Here is a 26,401-nt window from a genome sequence, read left to right on the forward strand (position 1 = left end):
AGCACCCAAAACAAGCGCTTTCCCCTTGGAGTTGGGAGGGGTGGAAAAAGTTATTTTCAAAAAAAAAAAAAAAAAAGAAAAAGAAAAAGTTATTTTCTTCCTGTGAGTTTTCTAAGTTTCCATCAATAATCCCGTAATGCCTTTATGGGCTGAGCACGCTGCGGCTTCCCAGCCCTGTTATATTGCCTTTAATCCGAAAATAACCCCCGACGTTATTCGCAAGCCGTCGTCGGGGCCACCGAGGCGCGCAGACCAGGGCGGACCCCTGCGCCCCCTGGCGGCGCCCTGAGGCCCCGCCCCAAGGGGCAGGAGCGACGGGGCGGGGCGCGGCGCGGAGCCCAAGCCCAGCCCAGCCCTGCCCGGGCAGGATTCGCAACACCCGGAGGCCCGGAACGCTCCGTCGGGAACCGCGCAGGCAAGCCAGGGTGGCGGGGCCGGCGGAATGGGGGACTGTGGGCCGGTGGGGACGGGGCAAGGGCCGCGGTGGCGCCAGGCTGAGGTCCTCAAACTTTCTCGGAGCGCGCGGGCGGCTGGGCCCGCTCCCGGGACTTAGCTTCGGGCCGGGGCCCAGCCCAAGGAGCCCGCGCCAGAATGGGGATCTCTCGCCCTGACCGCTGGGGGTTTCGCTATCCCTGTGCGCCCAGGGTAGGCGGATAGGCGTGTGGCACCTGGTTAGCCTTGGGAGCTGAGCTGCGTGTTGTGGGCACCGGAGAGCGGACCAGGGTCCCCGCTTACTGGCACGAGTGGCCTGTCTGTCGCAGGGCGTGCCCACCATGGCAGCCCCAGAGTGGCCAGCTGTGTGTGGGATGGGGACTTTCATGGCCCTTGCTGGTGGGAAGAGGGCAGGGAGACAGACCAGGTCCTGGCACCGACCCCCTGTTGCCCCTGCATGCCCTGGCAACAGTCTAGGTGCAGACAGGTGAATATTTAAGGGGTGGGGGAATGAGGGTCCTAGCTTGGAGTTGGCTGTGGAAGCCAATGAGCAGCCTAAGGAGAAGCAACCGTTGTCACCATGACTTTGCCCTCAGCCAGTCCTGCTTCCAGGTGCTGCTGCCTGGGCTGGGTTCAGAAAGCTCAGGGAAGTGCCATCCTCCTGGTGACCTCTTTGGGTGAGAGTAAAAACAAAACAGTGAAATGGGGAAAGGGAAACCAAGTGGAGAAGACTGGGGCAGAAGCCAGGGAACAGTGAGTGGGAGGAAGTAGAGGGGAGGCTGCTGGAAGGCTTGGCCTTGACCTTGTGGGCTCTGCACCCGTTCTTGTGCCCATGGAGTCTCCATTCTCCTCACTCCACTGTGGCCTCCGTGCAGTACCTAGAGGCTTGGGGTTCTAGCTGAGCACCCTGGATGTGGGACAAGTCGGGGCCTGGGAATGAGGGTCACAGCCATATGTCATGGAAGGGCCCTCAGGTGTCCAGTTCTCTGGGCTCTGAAATATTCATCTCACTGGTGAGCTTTGGTTTCAAAGCTGGTGCCTTTGGCCTGGCCAGTGGTAGCAAGGGAGCCGGGTGCTGTCTGGGGCAAAGGGAGAAACATACTTCTCTTCTGCCTGCCTTCCTTGTCTCTCCAGTCATGAGGACCCAGAGAACTGGTTTATAGCTTAGAAAGAAGTGGGAGGACCACACAATGTTGGGGCCTGGACTGCCTCCGTCTTCTTGGGCTATGACATCAGGGCCTCACTTGTAAAAATGAGCATGTCACAGAGGTAATGATGGGTTATACTGTAAGTGTCAGGAGAACCTAATGTCACGAGCTGGGGTAATAGCCATCTCAGCTCAGCCTCCTCCCCTGAGAATGGGGGCCTCAGCCAGAAACTACCAACCTCAGAGCACCTCCAGCCCCAAAACTGCTCACTCTGGGCCCTTCAGAGTGAGCAGAAGACACAGAGAAGGGACACACATACTTGTGTGTTTTCAGAGGGCTGAACTGGGAGGACCAGAGTGGAAGCTCATACAACTCTCTGGGAGGAAGTTCTGCTAACAGCGTGGCTGACCATGATGGGGCCTTCTGGATGCATTTTGTTGGGAATGCTGCGCAAAGGTTGACCTTGACAGAATCTGCCAACCCTAAGATTCTGGGATTCTAGGCAAAAGCCCGAGACTTGTTTTGAAGTAGAAATGAAATCCTTTTTGTTCTAGTAGAGTCAGAAAAAAAAAAAAAAAAAAAAAAAGTCCAGAAGTCCACAGGCCACAGTGGTGGGTACCTAGAGCGTTCTCAATACATTGGTCGGGGAGGAAGGTATAATGAGTCCTCACTCTTGTATAATGATTTGTACTTCCCCAGTACACAGAGGTGAGGTTAGCAGGTACCAGTTTCCTGGTTCTGTGCCGGCTGGCATGTCCCCCAGCCCTTGGCAGTAAATCCCACCGTAGAAGTTATAATAGCAGCTGTGTGGAATGGGGGGAAGGGAGGACAATTGCAGAGGATCCTGGCACTGGGATGACTCCCTGAAGGAGGGCATGCCTGGCACTTAATGCGACGGCTCTGAGGGGCACACTTGGTATAAGCACAGGGGTTTTAAGATTTGAGGAGGTTGGACATGAATTACTCCCAGGGTTGGGTCTGTCTGTAACACAAGGAGGCCTGGATCCGCATCCCACAGGATATTAACAGGTGCACCTTGATGGACGTGTTTCAGGCTTAAGAAAGTTTGAAGGAACACTTGGTTAAACAAAGTTGGGCAGAGTTGCTTGCTGCTGGACTTCTCTGAGACAGAATGTGCCACTGTGCCTTGTGAATTTCCAGAAGGGGATGTGGACTGTTTCTCAGACTCCTCTGTTTCCAGAGCTTATCCATTAAGGTCTCCTGGGGCGTGACTGTCTGGGAAATTCCTGGCTAGGTGATTCTGTCTCTCTGCTTTCTGGTTCCAGTAAACTAGTCCCTATTCCTCTGCCTCAGAGGGGCTGATTTAGGGATAAAGGGAGGCCAGAGGAAGTTATTTGCCTGGATTCCCACAGCTAGTTAATGACCCCGGGTCTCCTGACTTCCTGCCTCATACTCTTTCTTTTCTACAGTGTCATGCTGTTTCTCTGTAGGCTCTGGGCTAACTGAGCACCCAGGAGGAACTGGCCAGGGTCCAGAGGGCATTATGGGGGCAGTTTGGGAGGGAGGGAGTTATGGCCATCCCCATACCTAGAACGTGCCATGCACTTCTGTCTCTGCGGATGTCCTCTGACCAGCTGCACATCAGTAGTGACCCCCAGTGTAGACTGGGAGGTGTGTCATTCTGCCCTGAAGCCTTCTGTCAGGCAGTTCATTCAGAATCAGAAACTGGCAGAGTCAGAGTGGCCTTTGATCTTTCTACTCAGTGTACTCATCTGAAAAACTGAGTCCAGAGATAGGAAGTGGCCTACCGTGACTCACGTCACACGATGGAGTCAGTACCAAAGCCGGGACAAGTGTTGGTGGTATAGTGGTGAGCATAGCTGCCTTTCAAAGCCGGGACAAAAACTCAGGTCCCTGCCTCCTAACCCAGGCTCAGGCATCAGACCGAGCGACTTTCCGCAGGGAAAAGGAATTGGCCTCAGCAATACACCTGCTCAGCTCTTTTCTGCTGTTTTGATCTCTACCGACTCACCCCTGTCCCAGCTGCTACCCATTCACGCGGGTGACTGGCGGGGGCGTCTCCGGGGCTTCTGCTCCAGCCGGGTGTAAAGCAAAGGGGTGCACTTTAAATCTGACATCAGGTCTGGATTTGGACCCATCTCTGCTGTTGCCTGCCGTGGGACCTTAGATCTGTTTTTCTCTGAATCTCACCGACAGAGTGGGGGTAAGAATATCTACCTGACAGGGCTGCAGTGAGGATCAGATGTGCCGTAGTTACTACAGGTCGAGTGTCCCTTATCCAAAATGCTTGGGACCAGAAGTGCTTCAGATTTTGGATATTTTCAGATTTTGGAATATTTGTGTCACACTTAAGGGTTGAGCATCCCTAATGTGAAAATCCGATATCCAGTGCTCATTGGAGCATTTCCTTTGAGTGTTATGTCGGTGCTCAAAAAGTTTTAGATGTTGGAGCATTTTGGATGAGGGATACTCAGCCTGTACTTATACTTAGTTGCTTAGTAAGTACTTCTAGTACTTACTACTCTAAGTAGTTCTCTTCCCTGCCCATCCCCAGGTCTCCAATGCGGGTTGTTAATTATCTGTTGAATTCCTCTGCCTCTCTTCCCTCCTGATCTTGAAGCTCAACTGAAAAGAAACACAAAGAAGAAGGTGGATAGGGCCTGCTCTTCAGAAGTGGCAACCGCCAGCCGGTTAATGGCTTCCTTTTCCTCATACGTGCTCCCAGGCTCCCAGGCCGGCTGACTCCTGACTTGGCTGGGGTCTCTGAGATTAGCACCCTGATGACAGGATTCTGCCTCCAGAGATTAGGGTGATGGGGGAACGGTGGTGCCTGGGTCCTCCTTGGAGCTGGGAGCTGCCCCTCTGTCTCCAGGAAGAGGCCGCCCTGCCTGGCAAGAGATGGGGCTGGAGGGCGGGGTGGAGCTGGGGGCGGGAAGTCCTGGGCTGGCAGCCTTTAACTACTGAGCCAGGAGATCACTAGAGAACGGAGGGATTGGTGGCTTGTTCTGGCTCCTCCTGAGGGGGGGTGTGTGCTTGTGTCTGTCACTGAGCTCTCAGACAGTGGGCAGAACCGGGAAGGGAAGTTCCAAACCCATGACCAAGAGGCCCTAGGGTGGAGCAGGACCTTTCTTGGCTCCGGGGGTTCCTTGTCTGTCACATGACCACATGATTCCGAAAGTCCATTCCAGCTCTGATATTTCAGTTTAGGTCCCTTCAGTTTTATCCTCTTGAGTTGGGTAGGTAAAGGAAAAGGGAGGGAAGGAAACAGGAAATGTCTGAGAGATCTGAGCGTGGTGGCTCAGCTGTGCTCCTGCGCTGCTGGGTGGGGTTTCCTGAGATGCACACTCTGAGCTATTCTTTCCACTCTGGCTCTGGGCGACTGTCCCTGGCAGGGAGGAGGGCAGGCTGCCTGGGCCCGTCAGCTGCTCCTTTCCATCCCTCCCTCCAACACACACCCCCTCTTGCTGGAACCCCGGTAGCTCAGGCCTCCTCTGCAGATTCCAGAGCCTTAACCCTACAGATGCCCCCAGGAGAGTCCAAGCCTGGGCCTCACCAGGCGGAGCAGGGTCACCGCACCCAGACGGCTCCAGGGGAGGAGAGGCTTCTCGCCCTTGGACCTGAAAACCTTGACACCCAGCAAGTCCTGCTGTTTGAGCCCACCCGCTTCTGCTGCCACCACGGCTGAGTCTCGGGTGCTACAGGAGAAAGTGCGGACTCTGGTTCCTTCCTGACAGGGGACTGGGGCCATGAGAGGAACAAACGTAGATCTGTAATGGTCAAGGAGGGGCAGGGTCCAAATGCCGCTGTCACAGGTGTTGTGAGAGGGGACAGATCTAGAGATTCAGGCTGCTGCAGACACAGCTGCCTGCTCCCAGCCACTGGAGTTGGTTCCAGCAGAAGCCGAATGCCTACTGTATTTCAGGAAAATTTGGGCTTCCAGTGGGAACCTTAAAGGTCCTTTTTAGCCCCTGGGACTCTGAGTCCCTCCAGGAGGCACCAGCAGAACCCTGAAGGCCTGATGTCTGGTCTTTGGGCATCTCCCTCACTGCCGGGCATGCCCTCCCTGCCCTTTGCCCTCCTTCCTTCTGTTCTCCATCTTCTCCAGGCCCCACCCTTAGACACAGCTGGGAGAGTAAACCTGGCTGCTTCCCCGTTTCCCTGCTACCTAGACAGGGGCAGCCCCAATCCTCATCCCCAGAGAGGTGGCCAGGGCACTCACGTGCATGGGAGCGGCTGGGAGCAGGCTGCGAAGCTGCACGCCTGGCAGCCTGGGCCCCAGCGGCTCCTGCGGTCAGACAGTATTTTTGGCACTGCTCAGAGGCAGGTGTGGCTGAGTTTAGAAACTCCCCTGACGGGCACTAATGCTGGGGGTTTCCTCTCCTGCGCCCAGCTGTCTTTACGCTGTCTTTACACCAGAGAGCTCGCAGCCCGTCCTGGCCCCAGGGCCAGCTCTGTGATTGAGGATAGGTCACTGCCTCCCTGCACTGTGGCTGTCTGGTGGGTGAAGTGAGGTGAGGGCTTGGCTTGCCTTGGGTGAGTGAGCTTCCTGTTCAGCTCTGACCTTTATGAATCTCTGTGGCTGGACCACCCTCTTCTCCTCGTGCTGTGGGACAGGGTTTGAGCCCTGTGGCATTGTGGAGGGTTTTCCATCGTCACAAGAGGGTCTCAGATGGGGAGCCCTGGTGGCAGTGATGAGAAGCTGGAAGGACAGGGTGCCCAATTGAGGGACTAGGAACAGGGCCTGGGGAGTCAGTCTTGGGCCTCCAGTCTTGACTTCATCCCACCCTAGCTAGGTAGCCTTGGCCAAGTGACTCCATTCTTCTAAGCCTTAATTTCTTCATTTGTAAATGGGAATGGTAATAACCGTACTCACCCTGGATCACTGAAAGGATTTAATGAAATAATAACTGAAAATACCCAACATTTATCCCTGTTTACCAGGAGTTAGGCATCGTGCTGAGTGCTCTATCTGTATTTTTTCATTTAACTTTTAGAAGAAGTCTGTGGGGGGTACTATTACTAGTGGTGAACCCACTTTCCAGGTGAAGAAACTGAGGCATAGTGAAGTTCAGTGGTCCGTGGTGGTCTCTGGTGTAGACAGGCTGGTGGCTGAGGCCCCAGAGAACTGGAGTGGGACCTGTTGTGTTCCCAGCAGGCAGGCCTACTGGAGAATTCCTCTGACACCAGAAGCGTGAAGGGGAGGGCCGGGGAGCGCAGGAGGGCATCTCTGTGAGTCAGCAGCCTGCAAGGCTGGTCTAGAACCCCGGAGTCCTGGTGGCCCATCCCAGGCTGACCCTTCTCTCCCTGAGTCACCTCTCACCCTTGGTCTGGGAAGGGACCTGTTTGCCCTGTGTGGCTTAGGGGTGGGAAGGAGGGGCAGATGTCTGGCCAGGCAGAGGGCAGGCCCTACATAGCCCAATGTCCAGGACCAAAGTCTGTTGTCAGAGCTGGCAGTGGGCTCACAGATCATCTGGCCTGCCCCACCCCATTTCACAGAGGTGCACCCCAAGGAAGTGAAGGGATAGGTCACAGTGACATCATGGTTTGGTGGCCCTTCCGGCCAGTGCCTCTTGTGCCAAGTTCACCCAGCCACTTGTGTACCGCCCCTCTGATGGTGGACGTCAGATGGGCCTGGGGTGCTGAGCTGATGGCAATAATGACAGACACCCCTACTCCAAAGGTGACCTGCCCTACACCCCTTCCTCCAAATAGGACGCCATTCTTTTTGTGGAGCCAAAAGTGTGTTTGCAAAGGGGCCAGGTAGAGGGGTCCCAGGAAGGGGAGCCTCTTGCTCCAGGGGAAGACAGGGCCGAGCTTCTCTCTGTGTCTTTTTTCTTTTATCCTATTAAGAGAATTCACATAGTACAACTACTTAATATTATTTTCCTACCCTGACATAAACCAAGACATTTTCAAAAACAGTTCAAATCTCTGCATCTTACGCTCCCAACACTCTCTGTTGCCTTTCCCTCGTTCTCTCGCTCCGAGTTTCTTTGGGGTGTTCTGCCCACTGCGTGGCGTCTCCCCCACTCTGCCCTACTGGTGCCTGGCTTGCCGCCTCACCTCCTCGCCCTTGGGAGGGCACTTCTTATTTCTGACCTGACGTTCTCGCTCTGGCTCGATCCCGTCTACTCCGGGGAGATGGAGAACGGCTTTCCTCAAAATAACCCACTTAGGCACCTGACCTGTCATTCAAGCTCCCTTCCCAGCCCTCCGTGCGCCGTCCCCTCTCCACCTCATCCCAGTTGTCATGAGAGAAGAGATAAGACAGTCCTCATCTGATTCCCGAGCTGCACATCGTGTCCTAAACAGAGAGGCAGGTCTCTCCTGCTTCCAGCAGAGGCTCTGAGGCACGCTGACCTGGGTCTGGGGTATCCTCCCCGGGGGTCCTAAAGGTCTGGCCCCCGGGGATGCACTAGGAGAGGTGGTGGCACTGTCAAGGGGCTCAGACTCTGCCAAGGCTTGTCCTCACCAGGGACACAGGGGCCTTCCAGGGACCTCCTCATTAGCTTTTCCCAAATCTCTAATTCTGCCACCTCACAGGGTAATGCCAGGCCAGAGGATGTTTATTTGGCAGAGAAGGCATAAGACCACAGCGTGACATAAAGGACGGGCCCAGGATCCTGAAAGCCTCGATTCTGGTTATGCCACTAACCTGCTACTTCAGTGATCCTGGGCGTCACTTCACTGTTCTGAGCCTTGATTCTCATCTGAAATGAACGTTTCGGGGCTGTACAACCTCCGGGTCCCCTCTAGCTCTGTTTCTGGGGTTCCTTGCCCGCCCTGCCCCCTGGCTGTGGGGCTCTTCCGGTCTTGTGGCCTGACTCCTCAGCTCCCCCTCCCCGCTAGCCACTGCCCTGGGGGAAGGCAGGCAGAAACCATAGTGATTCCAGAGACCTTGGGATTGCAGATGTGTGTCTCCCCCTGCTAGCAGGGTTTGGGGCCTTACACTCACTATCCAGTCCTTAGCAGGGCCAGTGAAGACAGCAGCCACAGTCACAGGCTGCCACATGCCTTTCTAACACGCCACAGCTGTTATTTGAACGAACCAGAAAGTCCTGTCTCAGGCCTGCCCTTTCCTACAGCTTCCCAGCCCCCACGGCCAGCTCTGTGCACCCTCCCGCCCAGCCTCTCAGCTCCCCTGACTCAGCCTGCCCTGGTCCACTGGCCCACTGGCCCCTTCCCCCTGGGGCCTGGCAGCTCTGGCACTGGGGCTGGCTTGTTTTCCTCCTCCTCCCCCTCCTCCTCCTCCTCCTCCTCCTCCTCCTCCTCCTCCTCCTCCTCCTCCTCCTCCTCCTCACTTTCTACTTTGAGCCTTGGCTCTGTCCCAGCTCTGGCTTTCAGGGCTGATGTTCTTGGCAGCTGCCTTGGGGGTGGGGCTGACCCTTTGAAAGGGTCGCAGCTGGCCCTGTGAGTCACCAGGAGGCTTCTTCTCTGGTTCTGCTGTCAAGCCCAACACTGGAAGGTTTTCTTTGTTTGTTTGTTTGTTTTTTTTTTTGAGACAGGGTCTTGCCCTGTCACCCAGACTAGGCTGTCGTGGTGTCACCATAGCTCACAGCAACCTCAAACTCCTAGGCTCAAGCGATCCTCCTGCCTCAGCCTCCCAAGTAGCTGGGACTACAGGCTCGTGCCACGACACTTGGCTAATTTTTGTATTTTTAGTAGAGGACGGAGTCTTGCTCTTGCTCAGACTGGTTTCAAATTCCTGGCTTCAAGCGATCCTCCTGCCTCGGCCTCCCAGAGTGCTAGGATTATAGGCGTGAGCCACCGCGCCCGCCCGGAAGGTTTTCTTCATTGAGAACAGGGAGTCCTGGGCTGCCCTGTCCTTGCCTCCCCCAGCGCCGAAGCTCAGTGGCTCCTCTGGGCTCCCGAGCTGACCCTCCTCCTCCTGCTCTCCCAGGGCCAGGTTGGTGCAGTGAGGAGAGTCGCGAGGGGCAGGGGCTTAGCTGGTGGGGAAGTGTCTGTGGACAGCGAATGACAGGCTGTGATCCAGAGAGAAAATAGGAGGGTCTCCTCCATGGACGCAGCCTGGACTGGGCTGGAAGGGGGCCGGGTGGCTGGGGAGCTGGGCCTGGGCACTCATGACTGTTGTCCTTGTCTCCCATTTCAGGTCCCAGCAGCGGGGGTTTCCCCTCAGCCCTTGAGCGCCATGTCCAACCCCAGTGCCCCACCTCCGTATGAAGACCGCAACCCCCTGTACCCTGGCTCTCCGCCCCCTGGGGGCTATGGGCAGCCGTCCGTCCTGCCGGGCGGGTACCCCGCCTACCCTGGCTACCCACAGCCTGGCTACGGCCACCCTGCTGGCTACCCGCAGCCCATGCCCCCCGTCCACCCGATGCCCATGCACTACGGTGAGTGTCTGAAGGGCAGATGGTGCGTGGGTGGGAGGGGCGACACTTGGAGCAGATGAGGCCACCTTTCATCCCTGTCTCTTCCACTTCCGCTCTGATTCCCTTTCCCTGCGTCTCCGTTTAGAGCTCTCCTTCTGTTTGCCATGGTTGCTACCCCCCTTAGCACCTGTCCCCCAGCCACTTCATTCAGCAAGGACAGCGAGTCCGTGAGACTCGTACCAGAACCTACGCCCCAGGGGAGACAGTGTGGTTGGGTGAAGCAATGACTTCCGAGCCATACCCCCGGAGACCGTTCCTGTTGCCCAACGCGGTGCCTGCCACCCACCCAGGCTCCATGTCTTCCTTAGCAACTGCCTTTGGAACCCAAAGCACTTTTTTTTTAAATTAATATTAATATCCTTGGTGCTGAGAGATCCTCATCCTTTAAGGTAAAATCTGATTTTTGCAAACATCCAGAAGTTATTTGGAAGCAAATTTGGTAAACGTCATGGCAGGTAAATGCTCTATTTGGTCAGAAATGAGGTGAGATTAGAATGCAGTGAGACTCCTTTCCTGGGTGGCTCACATGCAGATTTTGAACGCACTTCCCCAAAAGGCATCCAAGGAATGTTTGGAGCCCCTGCAACCTCTCTGGAATTTTGCAGCGATTGTCCTGCCAGCTCGTCTGGATGTGTGTGCTGGTGTGCATCTCGGAGCGTCATAGCTTACAGTCACACACACCTGGGACGCGTCTGTTCTGTGAGGCCGGGTGCAGACCGGTTTCACCCTGTGTCCCCCCGCCCCACACACATATCCTGCACTTTGCTACCTCCTTTCCTCTGACCCTCCATCCCCGCGTGCCCCACTCTGCCCCAGCCAGCTACACCCACTGAGGCTCCAAGGCCTGCTCCTGCCTACGCTGTGACCCTGCCGCCTGCCCTCAGTGGCGCGGGCTGGGCACAGATGCGTGCTGATGGAATGGCCCACACCTAAGCCCTCTCGTGACAGGCCAGCTCTGGGTGGCTCTGAGGGCATCTAGAGGACCCTGCTTGGGCGAGGAGTTCCTGCGTTATAACACTTGTCTTTTGGTTGGAGATACTCGAGACCTTGTTTGAGACAGTGTCAGGGAGGCTTTGGGATTGAGGCCACATGTCCCAGGTCCCCAGTTGGTTATGTGTGATCTGTCCCTAGGCCCGGGCCAGGGCTACGATGGGGAGGAGAGAGCAGTGAGTGACAACTTCGGGCCTGGAGAGTGGGATGACCGGAAAGTCCGACACACCTTCATCCGAAAGGTGAGATGTGGGCTGGGAGGCAGGTGTGCCCGGGGCCCCTCAGTCCCATGGAACATGCTGGCTGCCTGCCTTCTCTAGCCCTGCGCCCTCCTCAGAGGGGTGCTCGGCTCCTCTGATCCCAGTGTTCTCCTCCTCTTGCTCTTCTCTTCTTGACCTTGTTTTGGGAGAGCAGATTCAATCTGGGAGAACCTCCTGGGTGGCCTCTGCCAAAGTGTTCCTCCTTCCCCAGACATCTTTCTCCCGTTAGACTGTACGCAACTTGAAGCCAGAAATGACCAACTTGCTCGTAACCCACCCTCCCCAGCTCACAGCTGCACAACACGTGCAGACCGAACGCTGGAAGTGCAGCGGCCGCACGGGTAGAGCCCTGGCAGCGAGGCAGGGCGAGCTGGTGGTAACCGAGGCAGGTGCTGGACAGGAGGGGGAAGCCAGGGAGCCCGAGAGTGGGCAAGGAGGAGGTGATAGAGCAGCTAAGCCAGGTGCCTCACGGGGTCACCTCCGGGCCAGGCTGCAGCTGGGGAGGGCTCCAGAGTGGGAACAAGGTAAGATCAGATACTTCAGCATTAACAAGCGGCCCCGCCCACCACTAACAGGACAGGGAGTGGCAGGGGTCCGGTGGGCTTTGGGTTCCTTGGCTTGGGGGATGGCAGCTTCCTGGGAGAGGCCAGGGATGCAGGATGGTGACCCCCGCCCTGCCTGTGTTCCAGGTTTACTCCATCATCTCCGTCCAGCTCCTCCTCACGGTGGCCATCATCGCCATCTTCACCTTCGTGTGAGTCTCTGCCTCGCCGCCTTACCAGCCCTGGGGTGTCGGGGTCGCCTGCTGGGAGCTGGGCTGTGTGGGGCCCGCTCTCGGAGTGACCGTGGGTGATTAGAGAAGGTGGAGCCCTGGGCTGCCTGGTGGGCTTGGTGGCGTCACACAAGCCATGGTGTGACTCCTGTGGTCCTCCCCCGACCCACAGGGAACCGGTCAGCGCCTTCGTGAGGAGAAACACAGCTGTCTACTACGTGTCCTAGTGAGTGGTGCTCCTCCCTGCCCAGGGCCAGCGGGAGGAGGGCGGCAGCCTCTGTTGCTGGCTGACAGCTTTGCTGAGGGCAGGATCAAATGCTTTTGGAGGGGGCCCCCCAGGTTGCTGGTGCCAGTTTTTCATGCCGGGGAGTGCAGGTGTGTGTGCCCAGATGAGTGCAGACTCCTGGAACTCACGGGAGCGGGGCGGGGCGCTCTGGTGGCAACATGCAGGCTGGACAGCAGTCCCCGCCACCTCCGCTTCTCTTAGCCTGCCTGCTGCGGCCTCCCTAAACCTTCCTGGCCCACACCTGGTGTTTCAGAGCTTCTCACTGCCCCTGGCGGGGGTGGTCTCATCCTTGCTTTCTGCTGAGCAGCTACCCTCAGACCTCCAGCAACCCATCGGCCTGGGGCTGCTGCCAGGCGGGGCCGAGAGGGGGCTGAGGCAGGTTGGGGCCCGTAGACTACTCCCTCATCTCTGTCTCCCCAGTGCTGTCTTCCTCGTCACCTACTTGACCCTTGCCTGTTGCCAAGGACCCAGGTGAGTGCCAGAGACCTTAGACAATGAGAAGGGATGGCAGGGGGTGGGACAGGGGCCAAGTAGTTTGGGAAGAAAACGGATTCCTGATAATAGTTGAATGGAGACTTATAAGAAATGATGATGATGATGATGATGATGATGGCAGCTACTGTTCCAGCGTGTAAAAGGACCTTGTGTGTGCAGGGTCTATCTAGCTATCATTCTTATGGCAACCCTGCAAATATGTGGTATCTCGGTCATTTAACAAATAGGAAGATGGCCGAGCACCATGGCTCACGCTGTAATCCTAGCGCTTTGGGAGGCTGAGGCAGGAGGATGGCTCAAGGTCAGGAGTTAAGACCAGCCTGAGCAACATAGCAAGACCCCATCTCTACAAAAAATAGATGCCTGTAGTCTCAGCCACTCAGGAGGCTGGGGCAGGAGAATTGATTGAGCCCAGGAGTTTGAGATTGTAGTGAGCTATGATGATGCCACTGCCCTTGTGCCTGGGCAACAAAGTGAGACCCTGTCTCAAAAAACAAACAAACAAACAAAAAAACAAACCACCAACCAAACCCAAAAAACAAACAGGAAGAACCCAAGACTCAAGGAGGCTGAGGATCTTTCTCAGTCACGCAGGCAGGCAGTGTAAGAGCTGCACGTGAATTCAGGTCTTTCCACACTGCACGTCTGTCCCACTGCCCCATATTGTCCCTGCATAGAACACCTGAGCAGGTGCCAAAGGCCAGCCAGCCTCCCCTCCCTGGAGTCAAGGCTTAATCCTCCAGCACAGGAGCCAAGCGCTTCCTTCTGCCGCAGAAGCTGCTACTGCCTGGCCAGCCAAGTCATTTAATCAGGGTTTCTCTTTCGCTTCAGACGCCGTTTCCCATGGAACATCATCCTGTTGACCCTCTTTGTGAGTCTGGAAGGGTAGCAGGAGGGTGTGGAGATGGTTTGAGGGAGGGCTGGTCCCAGGGAAGGGATGGGGATGCCAGTGCGGAAGGATGTCCCTGGCTGTCCCCTCACCTCATCACCGCTCTGTCTCCTCTGTGGCTGCCTCTCTCCAGTTTGGTCACATTTACCCCCAGTTCTGGGAGGCCACCGTGACCATTCCCCCAGGGCCTTGCCTTTCTTTTTAAGTGTTTTTCACTCTTATTTCTCTCCTTCCCTTAGACTTTTGCCATGGGCTTCATGACGGGCACCATTTCCAGGTACGTTCAGGGAGGGACAAACCACTACACTCTTGGGAACCTTGTACTGTGGGGGAGTGGGGTGTTCCCGGGCTGGCAAGAGCCTTCTGGAAGTGGTGATTTTGAAGTCATTTGTACATGGCTCATGCCTCTGGCCTCTCTTAACTCCTTCTTTCCCCCCCAGTATGTATCAAACCAAAGCCGTCATAATTGCAATGATCATCACTGCTGTGGTGGCCATTTCAGTCACCATCTTCTGCTTTCAGACCAAGGTGAGGACATGGGGGCCCTTCCCTGGCCACCACCCCCTTTCGTATCAGGCCTGGCACTTGAACAGGCCCGGGCGGGCCCAGAGCTCAGTGTGCCACGGGTTTTCTTCTCTTTCCCCTCATCTGCACCTATAAAACTGCTTCCCGTGTCTGTCCTTAAAACGCCATGGTCACTCTCATGCCCCCTAGGAGGCTGCACTGAACGCCCCAGCAGGGGCGGCAAGGCCAGTCTGGCTGGGCTGCTGGTTGTGGCAGTCGTCTGACAGGTGCCCTCTTCTCCCTTCCTGGCAGGTGGACTTCACCTCGTGTACAGGCCTCTTCTGTGTCCTGGGAATTGTGCTCATGGTGACTGGGATTGTTACTGGCATTGTGCTATACTTCAAATACGTGAGTTTCCCAGGAGAGCTGGGGGCCGTGAGCCCAGTGCTCAGAGCAGACTTCCTGTACAGCGCGGTATAGCGGGCCCCCTCTCGGGCCTGCGAGGCCTCTGGGCAGGCTCTGGCCTCCAGGTCCTGGCTAGCAAGGGTACCAACACGGAAGCACTATCCTTTGGGTGAGGGTGTAATCTCTGTTTGGCCCTGGGAGCCACAGCACCTGAAGCCGGGGACAGGATCACTGATTTCCTACGGGAAGGGGTGGATTAGATCCATCTGACAGCTGAGACCAGGTTCCAGGAGGCAGCCTGGGAGAGGAACCCAGAGGACAGAGACGGTGGGCTTGGGTGGGAGGGAACTTAGGGATTTCTGGATCCCATTCCATCTTTTACTCCAGTCAGCTGGGGGAGTCTATGAGCCCCTAGGCTGAGAGAGCACAGTCCTGAAGGGGCAGCATGTGAACACGAGGGCGGCCTGCCCACTTCACCAGGCCAGCCCTGCCCTCTGTGGACAGGCACCCATGGGAGTGTCACACAGGCTGTCCCGTGGGTGCCCCCTGATTCTAACACTCCCCAGAGTGGCTGGGGAGCTTCCTTCCCAGCCCCCAGCCCCTGGTCTGTCCCTCCCAGGCTGGGCCGCAGAACACTCTACTGAATGCTGACCGGGACGGGGTCTGCCCCGTCCAGAGTTAGAACTCAGCCGCCTTCGTTTCTTCAGAAGTATAGTGGACACCTCAGTACCTTGACTAACTTCGGAGACTGGTTTGGCTAAAAGATGCCGTGATTAGTTTTATTTTTGATCAATTCATTTTTTTTTACATTTACCTTTCTAAAAAATTTGTGCAAATGTTTGTGGTACTGTGATTGGCTTTATATGGCCCTTGTAGGATGGCCACTGCTCTCTCTAGTCAACTGTACCACCATGCTAAATTTCTTGCAGGATCTAGAAAGGCAGTAGTCTTTCTAGTTGTCTAGTAGGAAAGCTAGCTTCCTAGCTCTACCCGCTCTCTCGCTAGAATCCCAGGGAGAAGCTGGGGCTGAGGGCCTGCCTTGGTCTGTGCTGTGCTAAGGTTTCTAATGCCATCCCCTGTCCTCCCTTCCCAGGTTTACTGGCTCCACATGGTCTACGCCGCTCTGGGGGCCATTTGTTTCACCCTGGTAAGTCCCTGCCCCACTCTAGGAAGGGGAGCTGAAGGGATGGAGCATGAATTTAGGCTGCTTGGGAGGCAGGGAGTGGGGTATAGCTGGTCTTTCCTCTCCCCACTGTCAGAGGTTCCAGTGATTTTTCTGGGCATTCCCACCATCCCTTGTTCATGTTGCCTGCTATTGGATCACTTGGTAGGCCATTATTATAGAGGACAGTGTGTCTCTTTCCTATTCTCTACTGTGATATACTCGAGGGTATAACCCACGTGTTATGCTGTTCATTAGTGTGTCCCCTAAGCACCCTGCATGGCACATAGTCTCCTAGGACAAATCTGCTGACCAGAAATAAGCTTTGGACACTGAGCTCTGGGTTCTCACTTCTGGCTTCCCTGTCCTTGCAGTTCCTGGCTTACGACACACAGCTGGTCCTGGGGAACCGGAAACACACCATCAGCCCGGAGGACTACATCACTGGTGCCCTGCAGATTTACACAGACATCGTCTACATCTTCACCTTTGTGCTGCAGCTGGTGGGGGATCGCAATTAAGGAGCACCCCCCTGTTTCACCCCACCCTGGGCTTTCCCTTCCCTAGAGGGCTGTGCCCTGTGACTGCTTGGGGCCTCAGACCCCTCTCCTTCCCCTCAAGTAGTATGCCCAGTTTCCTTTCTGTCCTGGAGATGGTGGTCTCCATCTCTCTGGCTCTGGATGGGGAAGTACCTAGTGGGGAAGGAGGAGCTGGGGCCTAACTGTTGCCTTTGGTGAGCTTGGCAGGGACTAGGCTGAAGATGTGTCTTCTCCCCTCCAAATACATGGCACCAAATTCTTCTTAACAGCTGGGGTTCGGGGGAAGATGAAAAGAGCCTATTCTGTAGCTAAAAGGGAATATGAAAGGTAGAAGTGACTTCAAGGTAATGAGGGTCCCCTCCCACCTCTGCCAAAGGCTTCTAGGCTAGGCACCTGGAGCTGTTTCCTCTCCCACCCTCAACAAAGCCAGCAAGCTTTGTCCCCAGCTTCCTGGACATATAGACCATTATCCTATACTCCTTTGGCTTGGCACCTTTTAGCTCAGGAAGGAGAAGCAATCTGTGCCCCGGAGTCTCCTCACTTCAGCCCCTTCTTGTTTCAGTGACACGTGTATATTGCTTATCTGGGTATCCCAGGGATGGAGGGGAGGAAGAGAGTGAGCAAAGTGAAGCTCCAGGGGCCAGTATGGAGCAGCATCTACCCAGGGCTGCCTTGTGACGGTGGTAGAGAGAGCAGACTGGCTGTAGCCAACTGATCCCTATTCTCCAAAGCTGCTTGGGGCCTCCCCAGGTGCTTTTGAGATCTCTGGTCAGAGTGACCTCTTGCTTTCTGTGCTCAGGCAGCTCGGAGGAAGTGAGGGGCAAAGGTTAGGAAATGGGGTGGTTTAAGGATCATGAGTGAGGTCAGGAATTAACCAGGGGGAAAAGAGACTAGGTGGGGGAGGCAAGGAAAATGCTTTGGAGTCCCCGACTTGGCCTGAGACATACTGAAGCCTACTGTGGTGCCCAAGATGACTTCTGTGTTCTTTCCTTTTGCTAACCCAAGGAGGGCCCTGAGGGGAAGGTGATTTCCTCTCTCAGTTTGTTCTTAACTTGCACTGGGAGCTTTTTGACTTAAGCCCCATCTCTCCAGCCAGCCACCGATTTCTTTGTAATATCAAAGTGCCTCAAGCTGGAATGGGGAAGGGGGGATGAGGGTCAGTCTGTCGGGTGGGGGTGGAAACCGAATCAGCCCAAGGACATACTTGGGATTTCTCTATTAAGTACTTGATGCTAAATGTATCACGCAAAGGGACGCAACTAGAAATGTAATAAAGTTTTATGTGTAGATGTTAAAACCCTGTACGGCTCTGGTTTTCTTCACTTGAAAGCTCATTCTGGGAGCATCTGTCTGGCTGTGTCCGGAGCATCCACTTCCTACCTCTGCATTCTGCCTTGTTCTTTCCCACCTTTTCCAGGGTAAATAAATACTCCGCAGCACATCCTGGGGGTGGATGTGATGGGCTGGTGACAGGGGAGCTCAACCCTGCAACACTGGATCTGGAAGGGACCTCTCAGCCAGAGTGCTGACCCCTTCTGTGCCATGGACCGTTTCCAGAAGCTCACGAGAACTATGAACTCTGTTCCCCACAAAGCTGTATGTACACACGCAATTTTGCAGATGGGGGAGGGGATGGACTGCAGGTTCAGGTTCAGAACTCCAACTTAGAAATCACTAGTCCAATCTCTTATAAGCGAGGAAACTGAGGCCCAGAGATGTTGCGTCATTTGGACTCAGCCAAGAGTAGTGCTTTTTTTGCCTCCACACCCTGAATGCCTTCTTTGATTCTCTTTATTTGTGTCAAGGCTGAGCAGAGCCCCACCCTCCCTGCCAGCATCTCTGAGGGCTTGGTCCCCAGGGCCTGAGCCTAGGCTTGTTGCACTTAAGTCTCTGTGGTTGCCCCACCATCCAGCCGGGAACACTGAGCTCTTCTGTGAGAGGGAGCACACATGAGTAACCAGCCCCACCCTCTGCCCCTCCCGTCCCAAGGGACTCACAAACCCAGACCTGGATCCTTTTCACTCCACTCAATAACTTTATTTGCCTTTGGCTGGCTCCTTGGTGTGGGAGGGGCGGGGGCTGGCAGCAGCCTGGGCTTCGCGCGCCCTCTGGTGGACCTCAGAGGTAAGGGCTAGAATCCCGGCCAAACCCGAGGACTTCACAGTCAATGATACAGTCTAGCCAAGGGTTGCAGCACTCCTCAGGCCTGCACCCCGGGCCCAGCTTCAGGGGACCGGGCATGTTGGGAGGAGACCCTGAACCTCTGGCTCTCATACTCGCCCGTGTTGGACGCCCGCATGTTCTGCCGAGCCTTCATCTGCTTCAAACGGTCCTTGTCCACTTCCCGCTTGGTGAGGATGAAGAGGAGGATACCACAGGGGAAGCCGATGGCCCTAGGGGTGGGGAGATGTGCACGGGGTTTGGGGAGGGGCCCAGCCTGAGCCAGAGGCGCTGGGGAGAATCATTCTAGCTTTATCAACTGTATGAATTTTGCAATATCTCATGTGTCTAATTCGTCCTCCGTGCTGGCTGCTAGAGGGACCCACACAAATCAGATCCTAATGCTGCCCTGCTTAAAACCCCGTAACAACTCTCCATCACTTTCTGGCCAAGTTTAAACTCTTAGGCATGGCACAAAAGGCCCACTGTGGTTGGGTCTCTGCCTACCTCTTCACTCCTTTTCCCTAGAGCCCCACACTCCTCAGCTCTTCTGAGCTTCTGGAAAGGGTCCTAGAGCCCTGTACTCCTGCCATAGCGCCTGTGTGTGATTCTCCAGGCCACCCAGCCTCTTTCCCTGAGTCTTGGCAAAGGCCCCATCTGCCTAATTGCCCCACATCCCCTCTCAGACTCCCCTTCTTAATCTGAGTAACTGCGACTTGGAAGGCAGCTTGGTATGGGGGAAAGAGCACAGAGTCACAAGACCTAGTGAAAATCTAGCTCTGAGCCTCAGTTCTCTCTTCTGTAAAATGGGGATGTAATATTAATCTCAGAAAACTAAAACATTACATGGTAAAGCACTGGCACACCCCAGGTGCTGAAAAAAAATGTTAATTTCATCCTCCTTTCCCTTTAATTTTGATCAATAATAGGTATCAAGGTCAGAGTTGCATCCAAATAACAGTGTAATACCTTCTAGGCCCTGTACACAACTAATATAATCTCACACAGCCTCAATTAACTAATTACTGAAACTTGGGTCTCACCCCAAACTCTCAAAAGGGAGGATGAGGCCAGGGACCCAAGCGTGAATCAGATCAGCTCAGCTTACTCCACAGAAAACCCACTCTCTCCCCACTTCCACATATTTTCCCACCTCCCCTGTCCCACTCCTCTGAAATTCAGATCCTTGAACTAGCAAATCTGTTTCCACACACAACTTTGGATTCAACTCACCGTGACCTGAAACTTGGAGAAGTTTCTGAGTCCTGCCCTCCCCTGGATGCCAATCCCCATTAGTGGGCAACTTAAACTCACTTAGAACTCACCAGGCTAGTCCCACCGCTTTCATGGGGTTCTTGCCTCTCTTTCTGGGAATGTATTCCAGCTCAGGGGATAGGGGCTCAGGTTCCTCCTTGCACTCTGGGGAGCTGTGGCTTTGCAGTGCCCGGGTCCGGTTGTGGGAAGCCCTGTTAGCCGTAGCTCCTGAGAGAATCCCTGTGGATGGAGGTAAGGAAGGTCAGTAAGAGGGGATGAGGAGAAAGAAAAAGGGGAGGAGGGATAAGGGCTGGGAGGAGTGGTTGAGATCTGAGGAAGGGGAGCGACTGCAGTCTGAAGTAACAGTGCCAGGGAGAATCCAAAGGGAAATGGGAAAATCGCCATCGAGGTGGCACTTTTGGAAGCCACTTCCACGTCACTGCGGGCTCATCACCCTGGTGCGAGGAAGGCGAGATTCGCTGTTCTTCATCTCAGACGACAGGATGGGAAGGACTGCAGTGGGACTCACATGAGACGTATGAAAGAGATCCGGGAAAAGGTTTTAAAACTACAGAATGTTAGCACTGGAAGGGAGCTTAAAGATAGTCTACTCCATCCCTTCGTTTTATAGAAGAGGAAACCGAAGCCCTGAGAGACGAACTACTTCTCCCAAGGTCAAACTGCTAATTATCCGGGGCTAGAACCCAAGCCTCCAGAAGCCCGGGGCTCTTTCCTCTGCACTGCGGTGAGTGTAAAACACCTGGAGCGCGGGAGTCTAAAAGGCTTCCTTGGGTCTCCCTCTTGCAGCAAGACCCCAGAAGTGTCGTGTAGCCCGAAGGCAGGGGGATGGACTGGGTGATCTCTAGAGAGCATCTTTTCACCCCCAGATTCTTTAAGATCCTGCAGAGGAGTATGGGCAGGAATAGACAGCCCTGACCTCCTGCTATCGCTGGGTGAGATGTGAAAGAAAAGGGATCTCCTGCAGTCCTGCCCTCCCCGGGGTCCCTCTCCTTACCCCGGAGGACGCGGGCATTTCTCGCCCCCCGGCCCTTCAGCGCCGTAGCAGCTACCACCGCCGCCATGTTCAGATCCCACCCCCCTACGCCGCGCTCCCCGCCGGGAATTGTAGTTTGCGTAAGGGGCCTCCCCCGCTCCTTCCGTCCTGCCTACAGGCCAGAAACTACAACTCCCAGAAACCCACGGAGCGGACCCGCGAGAACTACTCTTCCCAGGAGACCCCGGAGGCGCGCACGCTCGCTTGTTTCCCTCCTGTTGTGGGCGGAGTCAGGTGGGGCGGAGTTTGGGTTCTCTCCGCCACGCCCCGACCCGGTCTTCCAACTCTGCCCTGTGATTGGTGGCTCAGCCAGCCAACCCCTATCGCTAGTGGCCGAAGGGCCGTCGCTCTTCCTGCCGGGGAGTCGCCTACGCCTACTTCCTCCCGGGAGGAGGGGCTCGAGTTCCGCGTCGTCGCGCAGAGCTGACTCTGGGAGGCGTTTGGGCCCGGAGAAGTGGATCGGCCGCTTGCGCCGCATGGAGTCCGAATCGGAAAGCGGGGCTGCCGCTGACACCCCCCCACTGGAGACCCTAAGCTTCCATGGTGATGAAGAGATTATCGAGGTGGTAGAACTGGATCCCGGTCCACCGGACCCGGGTGAGAACTGCCGTTCCTCAGGCCATGGGGCAGGCAGGAGGCGCTCACCCATGGCCTCTGACCCTTGCTGCTACCCCCCTCTCCTCCACATCCCACCGGTCATTCCTACCAACATCCTTCTCCGTCCTCCTCCCCAACCCCCACACTTAGTTCTCAGGCCTGGCGGGGTGGGGGTTCCCTGACGCCTCCTCTGGCCCTTCCCCTCACACACCCCCTTCCCATCATCCCCTAGGCCCTCCCTTCCTGCACCGTCGCTGGCCAGCTCCAGGTCCTCAGACCTGGCCTCCCGTCCTCCGTCCCACACGCCCCCTCCTCCCTGCCGCTTCTCGCCCCCGCTGCACCCTGTGTGTCTGACTCCTCCTTACCCTCTGGCCACATGACCCAGCCTCAGGCCTGCTGACGCTTCTCTCCCTCCCTCTTACCGCCTCTTGAGCCCCATCTTTTAACCCTCTCCTCAAAGCAGATGATCTGGCGCAGGAGATGGAAGATGTGGACTTTGAGGAAGAGGAAGAAGAGGAAGAGGGCAATGAGGAGGGCTGGGTTCTGGAACCCCAGGAAGGAGTGGTCGGCAGCATGGAGGGCCCCGACGATAGCGAGGTCACCTTTGCATTGCACTCAGGTAGGTCTCTGAGGAGATCCACCTTAAATCAGTCCAGGTGGGCATGTGAGCATTAGACATCTGCCGTGGACAGAGCACTATGAAGGACCCAGAGATGGGAAAGATACTGGCCTTGCCCTGGAGGAGCCACAGGTAGGGTGCATTATGGTGGGATGGGTGAGAGCTTGGGTCTGGAGTCTGTTGAGACACCTGTGTTCAAATCCTACCTCTCTTACATGCCCACTAACCTTAATCTCTCTGAGTCTTAGTTTTCTTTTAAAAAGTTATCTTTGGTAAGAGTTAATGAAAGTAAGCTGAGTGTAAATTAGAGGTACCTTTATGAACGAATTTTTAATAATGTTCTCAAATACCAGTTCTTAGTGAGAAACCCACAACACGATGCTCTCCTGGCTTTCTTTGTACCCAGCCTGGTGGTACCCCATGCTGAGAACTGCAAGCCCTGCACATGTACCCCTCGTCCATGCCATCAGTGTGGGTGGTGAGGGGAGCAGCACATAGGGTGCATCTGCTCTGGAGAAGGACTTGAGTTTGGCGAGTTAGGGGAAGGCTTTCTCTAACAGCCTGATTCTTGAAACTTAGAAGGACTTGGATTCTTTTCCAGAAGGAAAGTCAAGTTGCTTTGGGTGAAAAGGGGTGGGCTGCCTGAAGGTTCTGAAGGACAGAACTTTAGGTAGGAGCTCTGTCCCCTTACCCGTGGACTACCTCTTGGGACAGCATCTGTGTTTTGTGTGAGCCTGGATCCCAAGACCAACACCTTGGCAGTGACGGGGGGTGAAGACGACAAAGCCTTTGTGTGGAGGCTCAGCGATGGGGAGCTGCTCTTTGAGTGTGCAGGTGAGGGGCCAGGGTAGAGGCCTGGGGGGTCATGTTCCTTTGGAGATCTTAGGGGGCTGGTCTGCAGTGGTTGTGCATCCAACAGCTATTTAGTGACCTGTGTTTTGTGCTAGCTCTGTGCTGGGCTCCAGGGCCACAAAGGGGGAGAATATAATAGTCTGTTGCAGGCTCAGGAGCAGGAGGCACTAATTGGCCGAGGGAGTCTAGGAAAGGCCTGGGGAGGTGACACTGGTGTAGGAGTAGTTGGGTGGAGGGGGGATGTGGGTTTTAAGGAGAGGTGTAGAGTGAACAGAAGTGGTAAGAGATAGGAGGCCTGGGATATGCTTGGGTGAGGGGGCCAGCAGTGTCTCTGCTGGAGATACCTGGGGCTCCTGGGGCTCTGGAGCAGCTGTGAGTTCTGTCACCTGTTCTACTGGGGCTCGCCCCTCTTTTATTTATTTATTTTTGAGATGTAGTCTTGCTGTTACCCAGGCTGGTCTTGAACCCAAGTAGCTAGGACTACAGGCGTGTGCCAGCATGCCCTGCCCCTCTTTTTTTCCTCGCTAGTCCTTTCAGCTGGCCAGATACGGGGTCGTGTGCCCCCAGCAGTCGGTACCCTATAGTTTTTTCTCTTTTTGCCCACTTTTCTTTGCAGGCCATAAAGATTCTGTGACTTGTGCTGGTTTCAGCCACGACTCCACCCTCGTGGCCACAGGGGACATGAGTGGCCTCTTGAAAGTGTGGCAGGTGGACACCAAAGAGGAGGTCTGGTCCTTTGAAGCAGGAGACCTGGAGGTGAGATCATCAGAGTGGGATTCAACTCTGAGGCCTTGGGTTGGGGGCTGAGAGCTTGGGGGGCCAGTCCTACCTTTATGGGAACAAGCCAGCTCCGAGCCAGTGTACCACACAAGGTGCAGCAAGAGTGTCTATACTTGTTACCTGGAAAGTCCCTGCTGACCCCAGAAGCAGGGAAACCTTAGGTGGGGCTCGTGGGGCAGGCTTCTAGGTCGGATGGGGTGATGGGCCTCCCTGCTGCCTCTTCCTCCCTGCCCAGTGGATGGAGTGGCACCCTCGGGCACCTGTCCTACTGGCGGGCACGGCTGATGGCAACACCTGGATGTGGAAGGTCCCGAATGGTGACTGCAAGACCTTCCAGGGCCCCAACTGCCCAGCCACCTGTGGCCGAGTCCTCCCGGATGGTGAGAGCAGCTCCCTTGAGTGTCCCTTCCTGGGTACAGAGGTTGAATCCAGGGTTAGGCACCTCCCTAAGCTCCCTCCTAGGCCACAGCTGGCAAACTCTGAGGCCTGCTCTTGGCCTCAGTGCTGACCTCCCAGGCCCCAAAGCTGACAGCACCTCCTTCCTGCCCTGAACTGGGTCTCATCTGTGTTCCCTGGGGCAGCATCTGTGCCGTTGCTCTCTTCTCGCCTCTCCCCTTCCCCCATTCCCTTGCTCGTTGTCTCTGAGTGCACGCTCTGTCTTCTTTTCACCTGGGCCTCTGGCCCTTTAGGGAAGAGAGCTGTGGTAGGCTATGAAGATGGCACTATCAGGATTTGGGACCTGAAGCAGGGAAACCCCATCCACGTACTGAAAGGTATCAGAGGTGGGGGAAGTGTTAACCTGGGCCCTGAGGCGGGGCTGAGAACCCAGGGCAGGTCTTAGAGGGTAGAGAGGATGAAGTCTGTCTTGCCCCCCTGCTCTACCCTAGGGACTGAGGGTCACCAGGGCCCTCTGACCTGCGTCGCCACCAATCAGGATGGCAGCCTGATCCTGACTGGCTCTGTGGACTGCCAGGCCAAGCTGGTCAGTGCCACCACTGGCAAGGTGAGTGGACCTGGAGCCTGGCTTGGGCTTCTGCTCTCCCGTATCCTCTCTCCTTTCTTTCTCATTCTTCACTCCGCCTCCCTCCCACCGTCTTTCTCTTTATTGGAGGACCGAGATTCCAGGCCCCCTCTGATCCTCTGTTGCTTATAGGTGGTAGGCGTTTTCAGACCTGAGACCGTGGCCTCCCAGCCCAACCTGGGAGAAGGGGAGGAGAGTGAGTCCAACTCAGTGGAGTCCTTGGGCTTTTGCAGCGTGTGAGTGTGAGCCAGGGCCTTGGGCCGGAGACGGTGTGGAGTGGGGGAGGAGGGGGCTTGTTGGGGGTGCCTGGGCTGGACCCCCAGGGAGAGGCAGGTGCCCCCGGTAGAGGCAGGGCATGTGCATCCTCACAGTGTACTCCTTGGCATAGGATGCCTCTGGCAGCTGTTGGTTACCTGGATGGGACCTTGGCCATCTATGACCTGTCTACACAGACCCTTAGGCATCAGTGTCAGCACCAGGTATGGGCAGCTGGAGCTGGGTTCCCCATGGGCTGTGGCCATGGGGAAGCCCAGGCCTTTGGGGGCATCTTCCCCAGGCCTGGCTCCTGCTTGGTCCTTCTCTGTGGCTGTCCCTTCTTGAGGGCTGGGAACAGATGCCTCTCCACTCTCCTAACCCTGATGTTTACCCTGCATCTGTCACACCCGGGGCAGTCGGGCATCGTGCAGCTGCTGTGGGAGGCAGGCACCGCTGTGGTTTACACCTGCAGCCTGGATGGCATCGTGCGCCTCTGGGATGCCCGGACTGGCCGCCTGCTCACTGACTACCGGGGCCATACAGCCGAGATCCTGGACTTCGCCCTCAGCAAGTAAGCGCATGGGCGAGGGCTGGATCTCTGTATTTGAAAGGGTCCCTGGGGTATGGGAGGGGATTGCTGGGGGAAGCTGGGCCCAAGGCCTGGTTGCGCCCTGTGAGGCAGCAATACTGGGAAGCCGGAGGGTTCACAACCCAGGGAGTTGTCACTGCTGATCCAGCCCCCACCCCAGTGGGTGACAGTGACCTACCCAGGGTCTCACATCCCAGTCACAGGGGTAGGAGACTGAGATCCATTTCCCCTGTCCGAGTCAGCTCCGTGCTTCTCCCTGCTGGGCTTTCCTTCTTCCATCCACTTGCTGGTCACGTGGAGGTGTCAGCACAGCCTTAGGCACCGGAGTCTAGCATTGAGGATGTGCTGGAGGAGGCCCTAGGGTGGGCTTGGGCTGGTCCCCTGGTCATCCGGTCCCTTCACCCACATGCTTTCTGTTTACAGAGATGCCTCCCTGGTGGTGACCACGTCAGGAGACCATAAAGCGAAAGTATTTTGTGTCCAGAGACCCGACCGTTAATGGCTGCAGCCCCTGCCTTTGTGTCTGGTGTTGAGGGGGACGAAGGGAGCTCCCCCACCAGCAGAGGCGGTAGGGTACAGAGGGAAGAGGAGGGGAGGGGGCCTCGGACTACTTTCCAACCCCTTCAGCTGACTTGCCCCCTCTCTGTCCTTTTCTTCTCTTTAGAGACCCAGCCCTGGGCCCCCTCCCCTCCCCCCGCCCAGGCCCTGCGGGCCCTTCCGAGGCCGTTGAGGCCTCTGTCTCTTTCACTTTCACTTGCTGGTGTGAGCCATGGGGGTGTGTGTTTGTATGTGGGGAGTAGGTATTTGAGGTTCCCGTTCTTTCCCTTCCCAGGTCTCTGGGGGTGGAAAGGAGGAAGAGATACTAGTTACAGATTTTAAAAATGTAAATAAAATATACTTCCCAGAGACGGCGTCTGTGTGGATTTTGTGGTGGCTGGGAGCAAGGAGGAGCTAGTGAGGGCCATG

General features: G+C 55.9%; 3 protein-coding genes across 5 annotated transcripts; 2 read left to right on the forward strand and 1 right to left on the reverse strand.

The window, feature by feature from the left end:
• Positions 1-370: 370 nt before the first annotated feature.
• On the forward strand, positions 371-16,301 carry TMBIM1 (transmembrane BAX inhibitor motif containing 1). Of its 2 annotated transcripts, XM_069479591.1 has the most exons (12): positions 371-415; positions 9,673-9,913; positions 11,084-11,184; positions 11,892-11,956; positions 12,147-12,200; positions 12,681-12,731; positions 13,587-13,626; positions 13,884-13,921; positions 14,085-14,172; positions 14,461-14,556; positions 15,647-15,700; positions 16,090-16,301. In XM_069479591.1, the coding sequence occupies exons 2-12, from the start codon at positions 9,712-9,714 to the stop codon at positions 16,234-16,236; spliced, it is 936 nt and encodes a 311-aa protein (XP_069335692.1). In that variant the 5' UTR covers positions 371-415; positions 9,673-9,711; the 3' UTR covers positions 16,237-16,301. The 2 variants fall into 2 exon arrangements, with proteins under 2 accessions (XP_069335692.1, XP_069335784.1); XM_069479683.1 differs by lacking the exons at positions 371-415; positions 9,673-9,913; positions 11,892-11,956 and having other exon boundaries at positions 11,092-11,184.
• A 1,965-nt stretch (positions 16,302-18,266) lies between these two features.
• Positions 18,267-20,767, reverse strand: LOC138390625 (probable hydrolase PNKD). The gene is made up of 3 exons (XM_069479969.1): positions 20,684-20,767; positions 19,740-19,908; positions 18,267-18,647 (listed from the first exon to the last, which is right to left on the reverse strand). Exons 1-3 carry the CDS (start codon positions 20,748-20,750, stop codon positions 18,455-18,457), a joined length of 429 nt encoding a protein of 142 aa, XP_069336070.1. The 5' UTR covers positions 20,751-20,767; the 3' UTR covers positions 18,267-18,454.
• A 358-nt stretch (positions 20,768-21,125) lies between these two features.
• Positions 21,126-26,341, forward strand: AAMP (angio associated migratory cell protein). Of its 2 annotated transcripts, none has more exons than XM_069467192.1 (11): positions 21,126-21,319; positions 21,780-21,938; positions 22,653-22,772; positions 23,407-23,546; positions 23,806-23,950; positions 24,260-24,343; positions 24,458-24,573; positions 24,724-24,827; positions 24,980-25,070; positions 25,263-25,417; positions 25,859-26,341. In XM_069467192.1, the coding sequence occupies exons 1-11, from the start codon at positions 21,199-21,201 to the stop codon at positions 25,932-25,934; spliced, it is 1,311 nt and encodes a 436-aa protein (XP_069323293.1). In that variant the 5' UTR covers positions 21,126-21,198; the 3' UTR covers positions 25,935-26,341. The 2 variants fall into 2 exon arrangements, with proteins under 2 accessions (XP_069323293.1, XP_069323302.1); XM_069467201.1 differs by having other exon boundaries at positions 21,783-21,938.
• The last annotated feature ends 60 nt before the right edge of the window (positions 26,342-26,401 follow it).

The sequence above is a fragment of the Eulemur rufifrons genome, chromosome 1, assembly GCF_041146395.1.
Source record: "Eulemur rufifrons isolate Redbay chromosome 1, OSU_ERuf_1, whole genome shotgun sequence".
Lineage (NCBI taxonomy): Eukaryota > Metazoa > Chordata > Mammalia > Primates > Lemuridae > Eulemur > Eulemur rufifrons.

What these genes read in the sequence shown, in the direction of transcription:
- TMBIM1 (XM_069479591.1), top strand. Translation starts at nt 9,712, where the DNA reads ATGTCCAACCCCAGTGCCCCACCTCCGTATGAAGACCGCAACCCCCTG. An exon ending in ATGACGGGCACCATTTCCAG is followed by an intron (nt 13,922 to 14,084) that starts GTACGTTCAGGG and finishes TTTCCCCCCCAG; the next exon opens with TATGTATCAAACCAAAGCCG. An exon ending in GGGCCATTTGTTTCACCCTG is followed by an intron (nt 15,701 to 16,089) that starts GTAAGTCCCTGC and finishes CTGTCCTTGCAG; the next exon opens with TTCCTGGCTTACGACACACA.
- LOC138390625 (XM_069479969.1), bottom strand. Translation starts at nt 20,750, where the DNA reads ATGGCGGCGGTGGTAGCTGCTACGGCGCTGAAGGGCCGGGGGGCGAGA. An exon ending in AAATGCCCGCGTCCTCCGGG is followed by an intron (nt 19,909 to 20,683) that starts GTAAGGAGAGGG and finishes CTCCATCCACAG; the next exon opens with GGATTCTCTCAGGAGCTACG. An exon ending in AAAGCGGTGGGACTAGCCTG is followed by an intron (nt 18,648 to 19,739) that starts GTGAGTTCTAAG and finishes CCCCACCCCTAG; the next exon opens with GGCCATCGGCTTCCCCTGTG.
- AAMP (XM_069467192.1), top strand. Translation starts at nt 21,199, where the DNA reads ATGGAGTCCGAATCGGAAAGCGGGGCTGCCGCTGACACCCCCCCACTG. An exon ending in TTGAAGCAGGAGACCTGGAG is followed by an intron (nt 23,547 to 23,805) that starts GTGAGATCATCA and finishes CTCCCTGCCCAG; the next exon opens with TGGATGGAGTGGCACCCTCG. An exon ending in CTGGACTTCGCCCTCAGCAA is followed by an intron (nt 25,418 to 25,858) that starts GTAAGCGCATGG and finishes TTCTGTTTACAG; the next exon opens with AGATGCCTCCCTGGTGGTGA.